The sequence below is a fragment of the Dreissena polymorpha genome, chromosome 11 (assembly GCF_020536995.1).
Source record: "Dreissena polymorpha isolate Duluth1 chromosome 11, UMN_Dpol_1.0, whole genome shotgun sequence".
NCBI lineage: Eukaryota > Metazoa > Mollusca > Bivalvia > Myida > Dreissenidae > Dreissena > Dreissena polymorpha.
In genome coordinates this window covers 15192825-15215252 of record NC_068365.1, presented here as the reverse complement: position 1 = coordinate 15215252, position 22428 = coordinate 15192825, and the positions used below count along the sequence as shown (strand labels likewise).

The following is a 22428-nucleotide window of genomic DNA, read 5'->3' as shown; positions in this document are numbered from 1 at the left end:
CTTCATAGGTAGATTGATCATGACTAGCAGATGACCCCTATTGATTTTCAGGTCACTAGGTCAAAGGTCAAGGTCACGGTGACCCGAAATAGTAAAATGGTTTCCGGATGATAATTCAAGAACCCTTATGCCTAGGATCATGAAACTTGATAGGTAGATTGATCATGACTAGCAGATGACCCCTATTGATTTTCAGGTCACTAGGTCAAAGGTCAAGGTCACGGTGACCCGAAATAGTAAAATGGTTTCCGGATGATAACTCAAGAACGCTTATGCCTAGGATCATGAAACTTGATAGGTACATTGATCATGACTGGCAGATGACCTCTATTGATTTTCAGGTCACTAGGTCAAAGGTCAAGGTCACAGTGACCCGAAATAGTAAAATGGTTTCCTGATGATAACTCAGGAAAGCTTATGGCTAGGATCATGAAACTTCATAGGTACATTGATCATGACTTGCAGATGACCCCTATTGATTTTCAGGTCACTAGGTCAAAGGTCAAGGTCACAGTGACAAAAAACATATTTACAAAATGGCTGTCACTACAACTTAGAGCCCATATGGGGGGCATGCATGTTTTACAAACAGCCCTTGTTACTTAGTAGACAATGATAAATGACAAAACATTTTCTGGAACACTGGAACATTTTTATTTAGTAGGGTCATACATACAGGTGATTTAGCAATGCATAATGTGTGACTTGCCCATTTGTCTTAAAATTGCCGTTATTTAATTACACCATGAATAAATAATAATAATTAGCAAAAGAGTCTGGCCAGACCCCTTTTCTTTCTTGGTTAAAATGATGAATGTCACGTCATGAGTCGCTTATCAGCATGTCAGTGTGAAAAACTCAGGATTGGTACAGTTTAATCAAGAAACTAGGCGTAAGAAGATCTTAATAATTGATAAACGCTTATGATTACTTACCGTAGAAAGATCTTAATAATCGATGAACGCTTATGATTATTTACCGATTGCTGCTGGAGGTGTTATAACCATTTCCTGAGTAGTAGCTTAGCCGTTAGTTGTAGAAATAAGCTGATGTGTCTAGGAGTTATTTATGAGGTGACCGAATTATTCCACAGTCAATGCTCTACCTTTGTTTGGCCTAGAATTGTTGTCTGTGAATGTACAGTATTCAAAGCCAAATGTTGTGGGTTTTGTTTTTGGGGGGGGGGGTCATAATATCCATAATGGTTGATTAAATATCATAAAAACAGATTTATTTACAAATTATCACCTTTCTACTTTTTTTTACTTTTAAAGTTTTTTTATTCTTTTCGCTTTAAATATTCATACAATTTTATTAAATTTTATAGACTTTGTTTGCATGATAGATGAAATAAGCCTTCGATGCTTTTGAAATTCATTAATGCCCGCAGTTCTCTTACATGTTTTGTGATTAATTTCATAATTTGTGTTTTAATGCTATCATGCCTGAATATTTGTCTCATTTCCTTTTCACTGAAAAGATATGTGAATTTAATTAAAAATCTATTTCCAGCACTTCATATCCCTGTTTTTATAATTCGGAATAAATTTCAGAAAGACTGAATATTGCCTTTATATGAATGGTTCATTCGAGTTTTCTACATTTATCAATTTGCTTATTTACACCATTAATGCAATTAAATTAATTAAGTTTACGTTGAATCCAGTTTATATTTAGAACTTTTTCTGTTGTTATTTCCGGTACATGATATATTATAACAGAAAAAAACATTTCTATGAGCCTGGGAAATCTTTAACCCATTATGCCTAGTCGACTCTCCCATCCTTCTAAATTGGATCAAATTATTTCCAAAATTAGGGATGTCAAGTATATTTATTTCTATATTTAGAATATTTCATAAAGAAATTTCTTTTAAGCAAACAGCGCAGACCCAGATGAGACGCTGCATTATGCGGCGTCTCATCTGGGTCTACGCTGTTTGCAATGTCCTTTTTTAGGACGCTAGGCATAAATGGGTTAATTGTGCAGCTCCTCCATCTTACAGGGATCTTATGAAGTTTGACTCAGTTTAAACTGTAGCAAGATTACCATGAAAGCCTCAGGTTTGTAGAGATACTCTCCAGTTGTTTTTTTCTCAGACAGATCTTGAGAATGATCATCTGCCATGATTTCTGTGTTCAATTATCAGAATAAAAGGCGCAATGTCTCAGACACCTAGCAGGGGTTTTTCAGCACTGTCTGCATCTCCGGAAAACGGAGGCATTCCCAATGCAAACGGACCTGATCCCAAACCAAAATTATAACAAAAATGCCCAATTTCAAAAAAAAAAAAAAAAAAAATTTTTTTTTTTTTTTTAGAAAGAAGTGTCTTATGACTTATGATTATTAGATTATTAATGTTCCAACTCGTCCAGCTGATGTATATCATACCAACAAGCACTAATGTGGTTGAGCGAGGATTCAGCACCATGAACCTGCTGTGCTCCCCATTTCACAGCACATACACACAAACCAAACTTACTCATCTGATGCTTACCTGCATTTAAGGTCAAAATAACAAATAAAAACAAATTTATTTGTTAAACCTTGACTTATTTAAGCATGATAAATTCCCAATGTTTTCCCAAAATGATCCGTTTCATCGAAGCAAAAATTCCCAAAATGAACAATTTTGTCGATAAAAAATTCCCAATTTGGTCAGACTCCTTTTCCCAAAATAGGCAAAAAAAACCCTGCCTATAGTGTCATATAAATAATACTCATTAGTGTAGATGTGCCATTTTAGTGATGATTATTTCGCTGAGACTATGGAGTAAATAGGGACTGAATTTTGACAATTGTAAATTAAAACTAAGTTTTATAGGGGTATAATGGAGTTACGCTGTTGCACTATTGCTATTGTCTGCTTAGATTGAGTCTTTTTTCAAGTGATGAAATTGATAATTCTATAATTATGTCTTCACAATGAAGTGTAGATATGTAATACACTTTTCATGCTTGATGATCTACATGTTCTTCAGATATGTGCCCTTGAACTTACCCATGGCCACGAATAGGCAAAAATAAATGGTTCCCAACTTAACATTACTTGTTACTATATATTTTAAAATACTTTTTTCACATTTCAAAAATCATTAAAAATATATATATACATTAAAAAAAGTGTGTTTAATCTTCCGAACAGTAAGTTGTGAAGTTTTGGCCAATAAAAATAAGCAGGAATGTTTCACAGGTCTTTTGTTTATAAAAAAAGAAGATTTATTCAGAGAACAATTGATGATACTTGTAAAACTGTAAAAAAAACATGGCACTTTAGGTAGAGGTAATTTATTGTAATGATACTTTTTTAAACAAGAATATACTATATTAATTGTAAAGTTTTATCATTAATATGATATTCACTAATAATAATAGTATGAACAAATTTAGTGTTGGTAGTAAATGAAGTTATTTCTTGCCAAATTCAGATGAGCACTTTAGGCCATCTTGGCTTTCTGGTTTATTGTTTCTGACCAACATCCATTGGATTATTTCAAATAAATCCATTTGATTTACGTGTATATATTTGTTCATGTTTGTAATGATTCACATGCATTTGAGCATTGATCTGGGAAAAAGGGGCTTAATCCATGTGGGTAAAGTCTCATCCCAGATGAGCCTGTGCAGTCCACACAGGCTGATCAGGGACAATATATATAGAATACTTTCAGCTTAAACTGAATTTTGGCTATGAAGAGATTTCCTTTAAACAAATAATTCCATTAAAGCGGAAAATGTAGTTCCAGATGAGCCTGTGTAGACTGCACAGGCTTATCTATGACGGCACTTACACATATGCAGTTATCCCAGTTGTCTGTGTCTGCGGCTCATATAAGAGAGACTGTACTGTGCACTATGTATTTGTGTTTTTGCAGTGTGCAGTTTTGCCGTACACAAGCGCTGCCATGTATATGTGTCATTCCAGTGTCCAGGGGCCGACGTGGGACCAGATTCAGATGTAAGTCACTGACCTGGTCCAAGGACCCATATCAACCATCCGGACACCTTGACCTTGACACCAGACTCAGATGTAAGTCACTGACCAGGTCTAATGACCCATATCAACCATCCGGACACTTTGACCTTGACATCAGACTCAGATGTAAGTCACTGACCAGGTCCAATGACCCATATCAACCATCCGGACACTTTGACCTTGACATCAAACTCAGATGTAAGTCACTGACCAGGTCCAATGACCCATATCAACCATCAGGACACCTTGACCTTGACACCAGACTCAGATGTAAGTCACTGACCAGGTCCAATGACCCATATCAACCATCCGGACACTTTGACCTTGACTTAATTTGGAATAATTCATATAAGCTATTTCTTTTATATACAGGTTTGGATTTTTTTTTAACAACAAAAGGGCTTACAGAAACAACATCTCTTTGATACATTATATGCGTGTTTGATATGATTATTTTAAAACCACCCATAATCACCCTGCCTCTTTTTGACATGTTCTTGATGAGGAATAAACTGGTTGGCTTTATTCCATTGTTACCTTAATTTTACCATTTCATCTTTTACCAACATAGCTTAACATGATGCTTGTATTCCTTAAATGTACCTAGTGAAAACTTTAAAAAAAAAACCTGTAATTGCTGGGCACAGAGGTTTTATATTTGGCATGTAAAAGTCTTAAAAGGTCCTGCACTAAGTGTTCAAATCATGCCCCTGGTGTTAAACTTGCAACACAGCAGGTTTAAAATTATTGATTAAGTCTTTGATATTTATAAAAAATATCAATAACCTTAAAAAATCTTATCTTCTCTGAAACTGCAACGGTTAGGAGTTTTATATTTTTAGCTCACCTGAGCACAACGTGCTCATGGTGAGCTATTGTGATCGCCTTTTGTCCGTCGTCCGGTTTCCGTCGTGCGTAGTGCGACGTCAAAATTTGCCTTGTTCACTCTCTAGAGGCCATATTTATTGTCCAATCTTCATGAAATTTGGTCAGGTTTCAATCAAGACTCTATTCAAAACTTGAATGGTTTCAATCATATCTTGAACGAGTTCGAAAATGGTTACGTTTGCTTGAAAAACATGGCTGCCAAGGGGCGGGGCTTTTTTCCTTATATGGCTATAGCAAAATCTTGTTAACACTCTAGAGGCCACATTTAATGTCCGATCCTCAAAAAACTTGGTCAGAAGATTCATCCCAATGATATCTTTGACAAGTTCGAAAATGATGTCGGTTGGTTGAAAAACAGGCTGCATTTTTCCTTATATGGCTATAGTAAAACCTTGTTAACACTCTAGAGGCCACAACTCTTAAATTATTTTCAACACCAGCATCAAGACATTTTGGCATTATTTTCTAAATTATTCTTATTATTTAGATTATTTTTATTTGGCATTTTCTAAATTAGAAAGACTCTATTCTATTTCAATTACTGTAGTAGTTTTTTCTTATTTTTACATTTGATTCACTGAAGTTTCCCAATCTCCATAAATATTGTTCTTTAGATTATATTAGACCTATTTTGTAAACTAGATTTTTGAAGCACTTTCTAGACTAACTGTAACTTATATTTATATCAGTTTTTTTGACAGATTCTGAACTTCTTTTTACATTCATTAAGGTATTTGCTGTATGTTGTTCATTTTTGTAACGATACTTAGATTCTTTAGACTTGGCTTGTACCTGTTCTTAATTTTCTGCCATTGTTTTTCATTTTCCGAGTTCTTGGAATAAAAATTAGTTATTTATGTTAAAGCTGCCTTGTTTTTCACTTATAAATAAATTCTTTGAGTGTATTTAGGCGTCCCTGACTGAACACCTTTAGTTAATTGAATTACAACCAGTCAGTATATTCATCCTGACCGGAAATAAGAGTTTGTCAAATAAATATTTCCGCATTACATAAGTGCTTACAAAGTTACATAACTTGTAACCGTCCTGTGACCGGTTCATTTGCGTAAGCGAAGTAGACCGCACTACCACACCTGGATAGGACAGTTGAGTTCGATAATGGTTTGGATCGGTAAAAAAACATGGCGGCAAAGGGGGGGGGGGTCTTTTTCCTTATATTTATATAGTAAAAAAGCTTGTGAACACTCTAGAAGTCACATGTTTTGCCTAATCATCATGAAATTTTGTCAAAACTTTAGTTATGTGGATGTCTCGGACGAGTTTGAAAATGGTCGTGATCAGTGAAAAAACATGGCCGCCAGGGAGTGGGGCAGTTTTCTTTATATGTATATAGTGACAACATGTGAACAGTCTAAAAGACACATTTTTTTCCCAATCTTCATGAAATTTGGACATACAGTCGAAACTGACCTAACGGCCACCTGAATTTACCGGTCACCTGCAGACAACGGTCAGTCTGGAATCCCCCCCCCCCCCCCCCCCCCGACGAAAAACACTCTATATTACACTTGAATTCAACGGCCACCTCTCCATAACGGCCACTACATTCCACTCCGAAATTCATGTTTGACCTGAAATCAATGGTCACGCGTCAGTCGTCTCGAGTCGTTTCAAGTCGCGAAAATTAAAAACACAGCACATCATGTGTCCGTCTATTTTGCGGTAAAAGCGTCTGATAGTGGTAATTGTCTTTGATATTATAAAAGTGGCCCGCTGCGAGTAAACAAACAATAAGGTGTTGAGAAGGTTTCTTTTCTGGGGATAATTGTGGGGGTATCTTCAGAAGCAAATATGTCAGAGTTTGTGACACGTTTACAGTAATTATCGCTTATTAAATGACCGCTAATAGTACATTGTACTTACAACATTGAGTATCGATTTAAAAATAACATTTTCGGATCATTCTTTAAAGAGCTTTCTAGGGTACACAACATTTTTTAAAGCAATCGGATAAATAAAAGACGGAATAACAATGAGTGGTAAACGTAAGTTCCTCACATTAGAGGAGCAAGTCAAGTGTTTGAAACTGTTTGAATCTGGAAAAAGTTCGCGTGTTATAGCAAGTGAGCTCTGTGTTGGACGTACGCAAGTGCAGAGTGTGCTTAAGGACGACCCTGAAGACGATATTCCGCTCGCGTTGCTTCGTGTTTCGCGGGATCTGTTTGATGAAGACATCGGGGATCTGACGGCCGTTGATAAGGACCTGGCAATTTGTGAGACCAACATCACGGACTGGGAGAGGCCTGCGACCGAACTTATAGAGGAACTGAAACCCACACAGCCGGATGCGGATACAGATAAGGAAGAAGAAAGCTCTGCACTTCCCCCATCCAGCACCGTCTGCTCCGTTAGCGAAACGTGCCAGTTTATTGATCACCTAAAGAACGTTGCTTTGGCAAAGAACAACCAGGTGATGCTTGACTCAATTATAAAAATTCCAAGATGAATCCTTTGCGCACCGGGTCAAGTGTGCTAGTGTTCAAAACAAGATAAGCGAGTTTTTTAGCGTGGAGTGAATTGTTTTTTTTGTTGCCAGTGATAATGGTTGTGTGTGTTTTTAAGTTTTTTTGCGTGATAAGTTATCTTCTTTTTGGTGCATGATGTGCTATGTTTTTTTGGATAAAGAATGAATGGAGTGAATTGTTTTGTTTGTTGCGAGTGATAATGGTTGTGTGTGTTTTTAAGTTTTTTGCGTAATAAGTTATCTTCTTTTTTGTGCATGATGTGCTATGTTTTTTTGGATGAAGAATGAATGAATGTTTGTATTTTATATGAGGTTGTTGAATAAAAATGCTTTTGTGTGATGTTTGCAAACGAATAAATTTTAACAAACTTTTTGCGTCTTTTTAGAACGGTACAATTACGCCGTACTATCGGTTTATGACAGCGAATCCGCTTTTTATACTTGTACGGACGTGACGACAACGGCACATGACAAGCTTTATTTACTAAATGAGCGAGATGCATGGGTGAATTATTTACTGGAGGGCTGAAAACAACATTGCTTTAATTTAACAATATGAAATTAAATCAATATATAAGATATTATTCTGTTTAAGTCAATATACACACGTAAGTTAATTCTTTTATTATGCTTCGTTAACGGCAATGAGCCTTTGTTTAACACTGTATGCAAACAACTGGGTGGGGTAACGACATAGCAATGCTAACAACTGACAAACCATCTTAAAATTTTGATCCGAATTCCACGGTCACCTGTTGACAACGGTCACTTTGATCATTTCCCTTGAATGACCGCTAAATTCTGGTTTGACTGTATCTTGGAAGAGTTAAAAAATGGTTCAGTTCGGTTAAAAAACATGGCCGCCAAGGGGCCATTTGTTGTTCATTCTTCATGATACTTGGTTAGAACATTTGTTCCATTGATATCTTGGGCTGCAAAGAGCAGGTCATTTCTTTTTATGCCCCCCACTATAGTAGTGGGGGACATATTGTTTTTGCCCTGTCTGTTGGTCTGTTGGTCTGTCTGTTGGTCTGTCTGTTTGCGCCAACTTTAACATTTTGCAATAACTTTTGCTATATTGAAGATAGCAACTTCATATTTGGCATGCATGTGTATCTCATGAAGCTGCACATTTTGAGTGGTGAAAGGTCAAGGTCAAGGTCATCCTTCAAGGTCAGAGGTCAAATATATGTGGCCAAAATTGCTCATTTTATGAATACTTTTGCAATATTGAAAATCGCAACTTGATATTTGGCATGCATGTGTATCTCATGGAGCTGCACATTTTGAGTGGTGAAAGGTCAAGGTCAAGGTCATCCTTCAAGGTCAGAGGTCAAATATATGTGGCCCAAATTGCTTATTTTATAAATACTTTTGCAATATTGAAGATAGCAACTTGATATTTGGCATGCATGTGCATCTCATGGAGCTGCACATTTTGAGTGGTGAAAGGTCAAGGTCATCCTTCAAGGTCAGAGGTCAAATATATGTGGCCCAAATTGCTTATTTTATGAATACTTTTGCAATATTGAAGATAGCAACTTGATATTTGGCATGCATGTGTATCTCATGGAGCTGCACATTTCAAGTGGTGAAAGGTCAAGGTCATCCTTCACAATGTCAAGGTCATCCTACAAGGTCAAACATCATATAGGGGGACATTGTGTTTCACAAACACATCTTGTTATCTCAGGTGAGCGACTTTGGGCCTTTCAGGCCCTCTTGTTTGTATAGCATACTATAGTTTTCCTATCTAAGTTTGTCATATCATGCACTTGGGGCCAAAACTTACCTCGACCAGGGTGACATGATTGGTATAAACTTATATTGAGAATAAAGGTAGCAATTTTATTCTCTGAAACCATAAAGTTCAGGGGTTTAATTGTCAAAACTTTAATTTGTTCTAAAACTGTCTGAAACCATAAGAAGACTGTGTCTTACAGAGTTAAAAACCTTGATAAAATCTACAGTTTTTAACAAGATCTACACTAAAACATTAGTTTGTGCATATCTCGGGTTAGCAACCTATGGCTTTCTTGCTTTTGTATGCCCCTGGATCGAAAGATTGGGGGTATATTGTTTTTGGCCTGTCTGTCTGTCATTCATTCATTCATTGTGTGTGTCCCAAAACTTTAACCTTGGTTAAAGTTTTGCAATAACTTTTGCATTATTGAAGATAGCAACTTGATATTTGGCATGCGTATCTCATGAAGCTGCACATTTTGAGTGGTGAGAGGTCAATGTCATCCTTCAAGGTCAAATATCTGGCTTCAAAGCGGCGCAAAAGGGGGCATTGATTTTCTGACAAGCACATTTCTTGTTTTAAATTGTGATTTTGCCAAACTGTGAATTAGTCAATGTAAGATGATACATCAAATTCTCAAAAAAGGTTAATTAGAATATTTGTCAATCAGATTTTAATTGTTTTACGTTACAAATAGTCATATAATTTTAAATGTCAACCAGAAGTTACACAGTCATACTGTGACTTTGTTGTACTTTAAATTGAATCAATAAAGTGCTAAAATATTATATTACAGAAACTCTGTTCTGATATTTGACTTAATTAATGAAACCATGCATCAAGAGGATGCTTAAATGTCATCTCAGTAAAATACTGAGGACTTATTAATACCAAAATGTCTGTGAAAGTTAAAACAATGCCTTGAAGACATTCTTTTATGATCAAAAGAATGTTAATATTGTTTTTTATTCAGACTTAATTAGTCTTACTGATGTGTTCAGTGCCTTCCCCAGGAATTTTTTCAGGCGCCCCGGGGCCGATCGGGGTGGGTTCGGGAGGGGTGTCCCCTCCCTGCGTTGATTTTTTATTTATTTAACGTGTCAATTCACGTTCTGTGGTGCGTTATAACTCAAAGAAAAACAGCGTTAAAAGACGTCATTTGGTGCGCTATGACTCTTAAAAAAATCCCCCAGTCATTTAAAAATATATTTTTTTATATTGTTTAATTGTTTTAAAACTTTTCCGCACAGATAGTAAAATCCCGCCTCGAACGATTCCCCAATACATCCGTTTCAACCCGACTCTATTCCTGTATACTTACTATTTTTCAAGTTTCTATTTATTACCCGATAAGCCCGTTTATTCCGTTGTTATCAATCTCTTTCTAGTAAATATTTACGATAAAAGCTTTCAGTTATTTCTTTAACACAAACCTTGCCATTTTTTAAGTGACTATTTATAGATTTTATGAAATATTGCCTCTGAATATGCGTCAATCCCCTGACCTGTTGTGTGCTTGTTAAAACGCTCAATACACGCCATTTGTATGCAATAGATGCGACGTTGTACATGCTGCATAATTTTTGCGCTCTTTTTAATTGAGAAAAAGATTCGGCACAAAATAAATTTGCACTGCTAATTTGAAGCAAAAATATTTAACGTTGCGGTAACATTTACATTCGGAAGTGTGTTTCGGATTAAAAACGCGTTAACATCGACTTACGGGAATGGGTTTCGGATTACAAATTTAATTATTCCCATTTGAGATTTCAACAAATATTAACCGTTGCGTTATAAATTCAACGATAATTTGTTTAAACACTTTATGAGTCGAATAAATGTTTTGACGGAATAATGCATGAAATTCACGTTGTCCACGAGGATCACGGCCGGTTGCCATCATCAGCCTTCTAACTATCGATTATCGGACGAAACATTTACAAGTGTGCGTAATTAATTCAACGAAAATTTGTTAAAGCGCATTACGTGTCGAATAAATGTCAGAAAAACGAGGTGAATCAGTTCTATAAATGGACATGTTGAAATATACATGTACTGGAATTAAATAAATTGTTATCACATAATTGTAACCGGGAGTCATTTGCACAACTTACTCGCTATAATAATTAATTGTTTACCACTTGCAATTAATTTCTCGTATTAATTATGAGTCATAGGTAACACTTGTTTACAGTAAAAAGGTGTGATGATGATGCCCGAAACCGTCTTTAATGTTCTGTACTGTACTAATTACCGGTTTTATATTACTCAAATGGTACAACTTCTTGCTAATCAAGCTGCGATAAACTCTTACTTCATGCCCGACGTCAATTAAAAATAATGGTCGATAGTTAACCCCGCCCTCATAAGCATTCGCGTAACCGATTGGACGATGAACTTCACAGTTTGACGACTGGAAAGTTACCAGATACATCCTTGTCAGCATTTAAATGACCGTGTAATGTGGCTAGAATAATCGATACGCGCGTCATGCTATTCTCTTATCAGTGGATTATCCATTACCCCATGTGGTGTTTATGGCGATTACTAGTGAAAGTAGGTACCGAGTGCTCTTTTAAAACAGGAAATATTGATACACTGATAGGGAAACCTTGATTTTTTTGGACAATCTCCACTTCCTTTTACTGAAGAATACACTGATCGGAAAATTTCAAGCGCCCCGGGGACTCTGATTTCGAAATTCAAGCGCCCCGGCAAATGGCAAATGGCCTGGGGAAGACCCTGGTGTTTTCTTTGTTAAGGTATGGTGTTTTTGCTATTTGCAGTGAACCATGACATAGACAATTCAATTTGACATTTTTATGAAGCTTCAAATTGACAACCTTGTTTTATCATGCACCAACAACAGAACTAAATGTGATCCTTAAATTTTGTTGTTGTTTTATGTATAGGTCAGTTAACAGGGCTTTAAAGCTCTCCTGAGCACACAGTCATACTCAAAGGTAGTTTAGAAGACCATGCTGTCTGTCGTCTGTCAGTGTGTGAGGTGCATAAGGATTACAAAAGTCTTTCTTCGATTTCTCCTCCTTAACCCCTTGACAGACTTTAAATAAACTTCACAGCAATGATCCTCTTTCAAAAAATCCATTGCATATGAAGATAACCAGAGCCAAGAATATATTTAACAAGAAATATCTTTAAAAAAGATATACGGCGTTGATAGTTCAACGAATGAGATCAAGGATAGCGAATGTCTTTTTCTGTGCAGCTCTTAGCTGCATCACACGCAGTACTGGATGTTTCGCGGAGTTTTCGCGGCTTATTTTACATTATTACATATTGCTGGTCATAAACCTATAGATACAAAACAGAAAACCAAAAGAAGAATGGAAGTGAAATTAAAACATATGAGTCAACCGGCCACACGCGAAGTATCCATATTTATAGGTGCGTTCTTCGAACAACCCTGTTATAGTGGTTTGTCAGGCATTGCTATTTGATTTGATTATTAACAGAATCGAGAATCATCGCGCTCATGCTTAATACATAAGTCAATATGGTGGAATAATTATTGTTTAATTAATCAAAAATAGTATTTATCATTGTATTGTTGAAAACACATTTAGAATCTATTATTGATATATCATAATTATATTGCTGAATATCTTCATTTAACATATTTCTGGTCTTAAGAACATTCCAGGTCACCTAGTTCATGGATAGCGTCTTTATTATATAACGATTATTTTACTGGCCGTGAACTCCAGTGATGACCTGTATATAAACTCTGACATTCACACACTAACCGCGAATTGACCCGATACCTCGCGGGTTGAAATGCAATGCATTAAAGTGAGGCCTCGCTGCCACTGCTCTTTATACTTTTACATGTTAACATGTTGACAGGAATATGGAAGTAAGTACTAAATATGAGAATATAGCCTTTAAGTATAAACGCTTTTGCGCTGGTAATTCTCTGAAAATAAAAGGTGCACACACAAACTGTATTGATGTCGAGAATTGAGTGTAAAACTGTTCTATCTATTAAGCCTTTTCATTAGATATAAAATTGTTTCATGCAGTAAAACAGTGTTACAAAGACGTGGATATGTTTCCAATGTTCTGGTGGTAAACTCAAATCAGCCAATGGAATAAATGAAGTGTATTCATTCGTACCTAGCCGCGGGAAATTTTATTTGTATTTTATTGGACACTTACAAAGGTCAGGTAAGGTGAAAAGCTGGCTTAATACAGCTTACGCCGAAAAAATGAAAAATTAAAAAAATATTCTTGTTACATATGTTAAGTGGGAGCTAATTGCCTACCTGCTGGTTAATGGAACATGCTTCTGGAAGCTAAAATACTGATAAAATGACCATTGACAACTCACATGATGTAACATTTATTCAACAAATGCATCATTTTGAAAATATGCTTTCAAATAAAACATTTCCCATGGAACACTCATTGTAAATAGTAATTCTTATTTATTACTGGTTAATGCTTAGACTGCAATATTAAAGGAATTTCAAATACAAGCTTCTAATGTGTGGCGCCAAACTAAATTTTAAAGACAACTTTAGGTTGTCTTTTAAGTTACAACAACTTATAAAAAGCCATTTTAATGATGCATCTGAATGTGAGTGTTTCGACGTGGCGTCTCATCAGGATCCAAACTGTTTGCTATTCTTATAGTATTCTTTGAAAAAAATCAAAGAAAATGCTAATTTTAGAAATTCAGCAGACGACATTTTAGCAGAACACAAATTTCCCAGCATGCAAAGGGTAAATGCATGTGTTGAAGTATGTCCCAGATTAGCCTGCTCAGTATTATTCTTTTTAAAAAGAATATATTTTTTAACTTAAGTCAATTAATTGTACTGTTTTTGCTTCTGTATTATACAATATAGTATATATATAGTATATATGGTTAATATTGCCAAAGAATCCAGTTGACAGTGATAATGATGGGCACTCGAATGAAGAGCCTGATGGATGATGCAAACATTTGAAATTGGAAGATCAAGTATCTTATGAGATGAACATCAAAGACCTGAATTTTAAACACCAACATTCAGTAGCAGGATTAAATCATCATTATATTATTTCTTTGTTATTTGGCAGTTCAGTCTGACATCAAATATTTTGTTTTTTAGCCCCCTCCCCCCAACAAACTTTTTTTTTGAATTATGTTTCCACTGGGAACTCTGAATGCCAAAGACATGCAGTTGACACCATGTTCTTTTTTTAATGTCTTCATTCATTTCAGCATAACTTCAGAGCTAAAACTTGCATCAAAGACAATAAACGCACAGGGTTAAACCCTGATATTGAAATTCAGTCCCAGGGGCATTATTGTGTTTATATGCCCTGGTAGTAGCCCATTAGGAGGTATTATGTCTTTATGGCTGCTTTTATTTGCATTTACAAGTCTCTTAAGATGACTTAGTCTTATCAGTGAAAAATCAGAATGTTATCATCTATATTCATTGTTGAAGATAACAGTTCCACATTGTGGCAGCTCCATTGGTGTTTAATGTAAATTGCACATGCGTGACCTTCATCGAAAAATAAATTTTAACCCTTTACCACCAATACGTATTTTTAGCTCGGCATTTTCGGAGAAAACCCGAGGTATTGTCATAGCCAGCTCATTGTGTTGTCCGCCGTCCGCGTCGTGCTAAAACCTTCACATTTTGTTAAGGTTTTGAACATTGGCTCTAAACTCAAATTACTTCAAGATTTAATTGATTCAAAACTGCACCTGTAGTCGAGCGTGGCACTCGTTTTGCGGTGCTCTTGTTACACATTTGTAATCCCTTAGAAAGTTAAATTTCATTAAAGCCCTGTCATACTTAATTCAAGTTTTAAATGCAATATTTCCAAACCTTAGATACTGATGAGCAGCAAACAGCATAAAACCTGAACAGAATGTTAGTTGTTCGCAGGCTGTTCTGGTTTTATGCTTGTTGCAAAAGCCATTATCACTTTGCTTCTTATGGGGTAAAGGGTTAACTTTTGTTTCTGAAATTGAATGTGTTTTGTTTTTAGCTCACCTGAGCACAACGTGCTCATGGTGAGCTTTTGTGATCGCTTTTTGTCCGTCGTCCGTCGTGCGTCGTCCGTCGTCATATTTTGCCTTGTGAACACTCTAGAGGCCACATTTATTGTCTGATCTTCATGAAATTAGGTCAGAACATTTGTCCCATTAATACCTCGACTGAGTTCGAAACTGGGTCATGCTGGGTCAAAAACTATGTCACTAGGTCAAAAAAACAACAACTTGTGAACACTATAAAAGTCACATTTTATGCCCAATCTTCATGTAACTTTGTCAAAATGTTTGTCTAAATGATATGTTGGTTGAGTTCAAAAATAGTTCTGGTCCGTTGAAAAACATGGCCGCCAGGGGGCGGTGCAGTATTCCTTTTATGGCTATAGAGAAACCTTGTGAACACTCTAGAAGTCACAATTTTTGCCCAATCATCATGAAACTTGGTCAAAACATTGGTTTCATTGATATCTTGGACGAGTTCGAATGGTCCAGATCGATGAAAAAACATTGCCGCCAGGGGGCTAGGCATTTTTTCTTACATGGCTATAGTAAAACCTTGTTAACACTCTACACCCCACATTTATTGTCCAATCTTCATGAAATTTGGTCAGAAGATTGGTTTCAATGATATCTTAGATGAGTTTCAAAATGGTTACGTTTGCTTGAAAAACATGGCTGCCAAGGGGCGGGGCAATTTTCCTTATATGGCTATAGTAAAATCTTGTTAACACTCTAGAAGCCACATTTATTGTCCGATCTTCATGAAACTTGGTCAGAAGATTCATCTCAATAATATCTTGGAGGAGTTCAAAAATGATGCTGGTTGGTTAAAAAACATGGCTGCCAGGGGGCGGGGCATTTTTCCTTATATGGCTATAGTAAAACCTTGTTAACACTCTATAGGCCACATTTTTTTCCGATCTTCATGAAACTTGGTCAGAAGATTTGTCCTAATGATATCTTGGATGAGTTTGAAAATGGTTTTGGTTTCTTTAAAAACATGGCCACCAGGGGGCGGGGCATTTTTCCTAATAAATTGGCTATATATCATGCTTTAGTAAAACCTTGTTAACACTCTAGAGGCCACATTTATTGTCCGATCATCATGAAACTTGATCAGATGATTTGTCCCAATGATATCTTGTATGAGTTCGAAAATGGTTCTGGCTGGTGGAAAAACATGGCCGCCAAGGGGGCGTAACATTTTTCCTTATATAGCTATAGTTAAACCTTGCTAACACTCTAGAAGCCATATTTATTGTACGATCATCATGAAACTTTGTCAGAAGATTTGTCCCAATGATATTTTGGACAAGTTCAAAAGTGGTTCCAGTTGCTGGAAAAACATGGCCACAAGTGGGCGGGGCATTTTTCCTTATATGGACCTATGAATCTTCATGAAACTTTGTCAGTATATTTGTTTAAATGATATCTTGGATGTGTATGAAAATGGTTCTGGTCTGTTGAAAAACATGGCTGCCAGGTTGTTCACTAGTCATGAAAGTTGGTAAGAACATATTGTTCTAATGACATCTTGGGCTGCGCAGAACAGGTCAGCTCCTTTGAATCTCAGGTGAGCAACTTTTGGCCTTTCAAAAATGGTTCTGGTCCGTTGAAAAGCCCTCAGGCCTTCTTGTTTTCAACAATACTGTGATGATAGGACCCATGTACAAGTCTTTAAGTCTGTGTTTGACTTTAAAGTTTACTTAGAGATAGATAATATATTATGACTCTGCAATTTACAATGTTAAACATTTTGCTTATTCAGGCTCGTTATTGTCCCCTACCGGTTTCACCGGAGGGGACTTATGGTTTTCGCTCTGTGTGTCCGTCAGTCTGTGATTCTGTGACACTTTTCTGGATCCAGCTTTAACTTTTAAAGTTTGTAATGTTTTTTCATGAAACTTGAAACATGGATAGATTGCAATATGGACATTATGCACATCATTTCATTTTGTTCTTACGTCAAAAATTCTGGTTGCTATGGCCACAATTAGACTAGAAATACTGCTGATTTTTTTTTCTGGATCCTGCGATAACTTTAAAAGTTCTTCATATTATTAGCTCACCTGAGCACAACATGCTCATGGTGAGCTTTTGTGATCGCCTTTTGTCCGTTGTGTGTTGTCTGTCGTCCGTTGTGCGACGTCAACATTTTCTTTGTTCACTCTCTAGAGGCCACATTTATTGTCCAATCTTCATGAAATTTGGTCAGAAGATTGGTCTCAATGATATCTTGGATGAGTTTGAAAATGGTTACGTTTGCTTGAAAAACATGGCTTCCAAGGGGTGGGGCATTTTTCATAATATGGCTAAATATGGCTATAGCAAAATCTTGTTAACACTCTATAGGCCACATTTATTGTAGAATCATCATAAAACTTGGTCAGAAGATTCATCCCAATAATATCTTGGACCAGTCCAAGTGAAAATGATGTCGGTTGGTTGAAAAACATGGCCGCCAGGGGGTGGGGCATTTTTCCTTATATGGCTATAGTAAAACCTTGTTAACACTCTAGAGGCCACATTTATTTTCAGATCTTCATGAAACTTGCTCAGAAGATTTGTTCCAATGATATCTTGGATGAGTTCAGAAATGGTAACCTTTGCTTGAAAAATATGGCCACCTAGGGGCGGGGCATTTTTTCTTAAATGGCTATAAATTATATGGCTATTGTAAAATCTTGTTAACACTCTATAAAAGGCCACATTTATTGTCCAATCTTCATGAAACTTTGTCAGAAGATACACCCCATTAATATCTTGGACGAGTTCTAAAATGATGCGGGTTGGTTGAAAAACATGGCCGCCAGGGGGCGGGGCATTTTTCCTTATATGGTTATAGTAAAACCTTGTTAACACTCTAGAGGCCACATTTATTTTCTGATCTTCATGAAACTTGGTCAGAAGATTTCTCATATTGCTATCTTTGATGAGTTCGAAAATGATAAAGTTTGCTTGAAAAACATGGCTGCCAAGGGGGCGGGGCATTTTTCCTTATATGGCTAAAGTAAAATCTTGTTAACACTCTAGAGGCCACATTTATAGTCTGATCTTCATGAATCTCGGCTATAGTAAAACCTTATTAACACTCTAGAGGTCACATTTATTTTCCGATCATCATGCATGTCATTTCATTCTGTTCCTACGTCAAAAATTATGGTTGCTATGGCAACAAATAGACTAGAAATACTGCTGAAAATTGTGTTTTTTTCTGGATTCTGCGATAACTTTAAGTTCTTCATATTTTTTCATGAAACTTGAAACATGGATAGATGGCAATATGGACATTATGCATTTCATTTCATTTTGATCCTACGTCAAAAATCCTGGTTTCTATGGCAACAAATATATAAAAGAATTTTTTTTTGACAATGGTGGAATTTTTGACAATGGTGGAGCCGGTAGGGGACATATATTGCTTGGCTTCAATAGCCTTGTTTTATTCATTGTTTTGCTAACTGTTTTACTGGTGATAATTGCAAGTTATTGTTTTAAATTATGATACAAAATTGATACGTACCTGGATCAAAACCAATTTGGGAGGGACATTTGACAGGACTCTGAAAACATGGCATATGTGTTAACTTAAAGTATTACCTGGATGAAATGTACAATCAACCAATGGACCTTTGCTCTTGGAAATGGGGCTTGATGCATGCTTGTAAAGTGTAGTCTGAGATGAGCCTATTCAGTCTGCACAGAGAATACCTTAAACAATTGCAATGTGAATGGCCATCCACTTGAAGCCCTTTTTGGCATTATAAACTATGACCAGATGACTTGTTGGGTCTGTATTTTAGGTCATTGATTATGCAATTGAAAAATCACTTAACACAATTGAATTGACCACACTAGGAATGTTGGGTGAATTATCCATTTCATAACCTCAAGGGAAAAGGTCACTCTTAGAGATCAAAGGTCAAGTTTGCCATAAACAGCTTGTTTGTGACCGGAGTGCAATTTTGAGACAAAAGTGGAATGTGGGGGCATCTGTGCCCTATGAACACATGTATTGTTTCTGATAGAAAAAAATAATCTGGCCTAATTATGTCCCCCACTATAGTAGTGGGGGACATATTGTTTTTGCCCTGTCTGTTGGTTGGTTGGTCTGTTGGTCTGTTGGTTGGTTTGCGCCAACTTTAACATTTGCAATAACTTTTGCAATATTGAAGATAGCAACTTGATATTTGGCATGCATATGTATCTCATGGAGCTGCACATTTTGAGTGGTGAAAGGTCAAGGTCATCCTTCAAGGTCAAAGGTCAAATATATGGGTCAAAATCGCTCATTTAATGTACACTTTTGCAATATTTCAATATACAAGATAGCAACTTGATATTTGGCATGCATGTGCATCTCATGGAGCTGCACATTTTGAGTGGTGAAAGGTCAAGGTCAGCCTTCAAGGTCAGAGGTCGAATATATGTTGCCAAAATCGCTCATTTTATGAGTACTTTTGCAATGTTGAAGATAGCAACTTGATATTTGGCATGCATGTGTATCTCATGGAGCTGCACATTTTGAGTGGTGAAAGGTCAAGGTCATCCTTCAAGGTCAAATATATGGGTCAAAAATGCTCATGCAATGTTACTTCTGCAATATTGAAGCTAGCAATTTTATATTTGACGTGCATGTGTATCTCATGGAGCTGCACATTTTGAGTGGTGAAGGGTCAAGGTGAAGGTCATCCTTCAAGGTCAAATGTCATATACGGGGACATAGTGTTTCACAAACACATCTTGTTATTTGTAGAAATTCCACCATTGGGTCACTGAGTCAAAAGAGATGTAAGCATGAAATGCATTTTTTTTTAAAGTCCAGTCAGATTTTCCCTTATATTGTTACTTCTTTAAGAAATGATATTTGATAAGTTCTTGTAAAGTGCAAGGTACAGGAGATGCACTGGTCAAGAGAGAACAATTAGTAAGTTAGTGGTTCAGGTGTGAAGGTCATTGGCTACAATCAAAGTACATTCAGAGGAGTCGTTTTGAATAGGCACTCTTGTAATGAATTAGAAAAATAAAAGACTGAAAAAGCGTTATATGATTTTGTCATTATTTTACTTACTTTTGCAGAGGTTATAATTATTTTCTGCTTCCTACTCATTCCATGGTTTGACTTGGCTTGTAATTGAAGGTAATTAACTGGTCTTGCTGTTTCATATGGTTAATATTTAACCCTAGTCATATTCAGGGCATTTACCGGATGATGACATAGTAACACGTCAAAACCATGGAATCATAATCTTGTAAAAAAACAAATTAGTCTGGCAGCATTTAGAGTACGTTGTTGCCAATCCTATTTCAAATGCTTTTTTTACTGCTACAGAATTAAAAGCTTAATTCACAAACCAGGTGATGTGTTTATTCTGGAGATGCATGGATCAGGAAGAAATGTTGGTTATTAACCCATGCACTTTAATTAATTGTTAAAATTACAAACCCTGAATGCATTTAAACAGCATACATAGCATGTTAACTTTTGGAACATCAATGTTCATCTATTTCTCTTAAATTGTGGGCACATGATGCCATTATGGATATGAAATGGTGCCAATATCCCCACCATGTTACCAATTACTAAAATGTTCTTAAAATACTATCATGTGTTTCCTTATCATCCAGTGACTATATTGGCTGTGTAATTATTTTAGTTTCAAAATTATTCAAGTACGGATTCCAGGGTTCGCACAGACCTTGAAAGTGCTTGAATTTCAAGGTTCTCCTTGAAAAGTGCTTATAACGGCCGTGGAGTGCTTTAAAAGTGCTTATTTGCTTATAAAAACTTAAAAATGCTTAAAAGGTGCTTATTTTGGACTTCAAATTAGCTTGAAAAAGTTACTATGGGTTAAAATATATAATTTCATATCTTTTCCATGAGTCCGAAGTCGTATGATTTATGACAGTTCCGATCTGTTCATACTGGCAGGTACTGGATCGGTACTGGTTTTAGAGCGTAAGGGAGGCAACTACTACTAATCTTCCGCCAATTGGTCTACTTCGGGGGTTTTTTGTACGCATTACGCGTCAAAATGTGGTCAGCTACAATAATTTTGCTGATTTGTGTACCAATTGTCAGAGGCTTTTATGTCAATTGTGAATCATACAATTAACAATTTATCAACACCTTGTTTGAAAATGTACATTTATCTTGTCTAGTGCATAATTATGTTTTCCCTGTGTCTCACTGTTCTGCAATTTGTTCCTTACCATAATCAAAGGTCGGCATTTTATAATTCATGTTTTCTCTCATGCTGCAGCCGCTGAAGTTTCACTGTTTGTGTATTTATTTTCCACTTTCTATTAATTATTTGTTAAAAGCATCGAATTGTGTTCAAGATCCATTACAACACTGTTGTGTTCTAACAGCAAGAGGTATTGTGGATAAAAATGGGTATGTTTTCACACAAAAAGCAAAACCAAAGTCCAATGTGTAATAGTGGACACAATTACATTAATGCCAAGCTTTTGTAGGTCAAAGTTTCTCAAGCAAAACCCATATATGACAGCAGCTATCAAATGACAGATTTAGTGATATTGTCTGCAAATCCATGGAAATTCTACCTAGGGAGGAAATTGATAGAATTATCTGCAGCCAATATCAGTCCAACCAATTTACTAGATTTGTTCTATAAATGGTGTCTCCAATACCCCCCTCCCCCTAGAGCTGCATATTAAAGCATTCTGTGCCAAGCTGTCATATATAACTCTACAAACAATAAAAGTTAGGCCATCGTCCATAATAGGCATAATACAGTTGGTCCAGCTTTATCTAATGCAATATTCACGAGGCAATTATATAATTACTTCATATCAATGTTCACCATTGGTATCAATGGGTTGCATGCAGGACATGTATTCCTGTGTTTCGAGGTCACCCATTCAAAGCAATGCTTAAATGTGGGCATGGGACTGCTTTTTAACTGCCTGTAATATGTTGAATGATTACTACATTAATTGCATTCTTGACAATGGACTTGACATGTTGTCGACAAGCATCTAGTAATTATTTTTGTTAGCTCACCTGAGCACAACGTGCTCATGGTAAGCTTTTGTGATCGCCTTTTGTCCATCGTCCGTTGTCCGTCGTGCGACGTCAACATTTGCCTTGTTCACTCTCTAGAGGCCACATTTATTGTCCAATCTTCATAAAATTTGGTCAGAAGATTGGTTTCAATGATATCTTCGACGAGTTCGAAAATGATGTCCGTTGGTTGAAAAACATGGCTGCCAAGGGGCGGGGCATTTTTCCTTATATGGCTATAGCAAAATCTTGTTAACACTCTAGAGGCCTCATTTACTGTCCGATCCTCATA

At 36.4% G+C, this 22428-nt stretch overlaps 1 protein-coding gene across 4 annotated transcripts in view; it reads left to right on the top strand.

Annotated features, from left to right (window-relative positions):
• Positions 1-22428, top strand: part of LOC127850125 (calcium-dependent protein kinase C-like) — a 160061-nt gene that overhangs the window by 27062 nt on the left and 110571 nt on the right. For 2 of the 4 annotated variants that reach the window (XM_052382912.1, XM_052382911.1), the window contains exon 3: positions 3876-3958. In XM_052382912.1, the coding sequence (XP_052238872.1) occupies positions 3876-3958 (83 nt within the window). Of the gene's footprint in view, positions 1-3875; positions 3959-4023; positions 4031-4239; positions 4247-22428 lie in introns of those variants that run through there. The other 2 variants (XM_052382915.1, XM_052382913.1) reach the window with 2 other exon arrangements.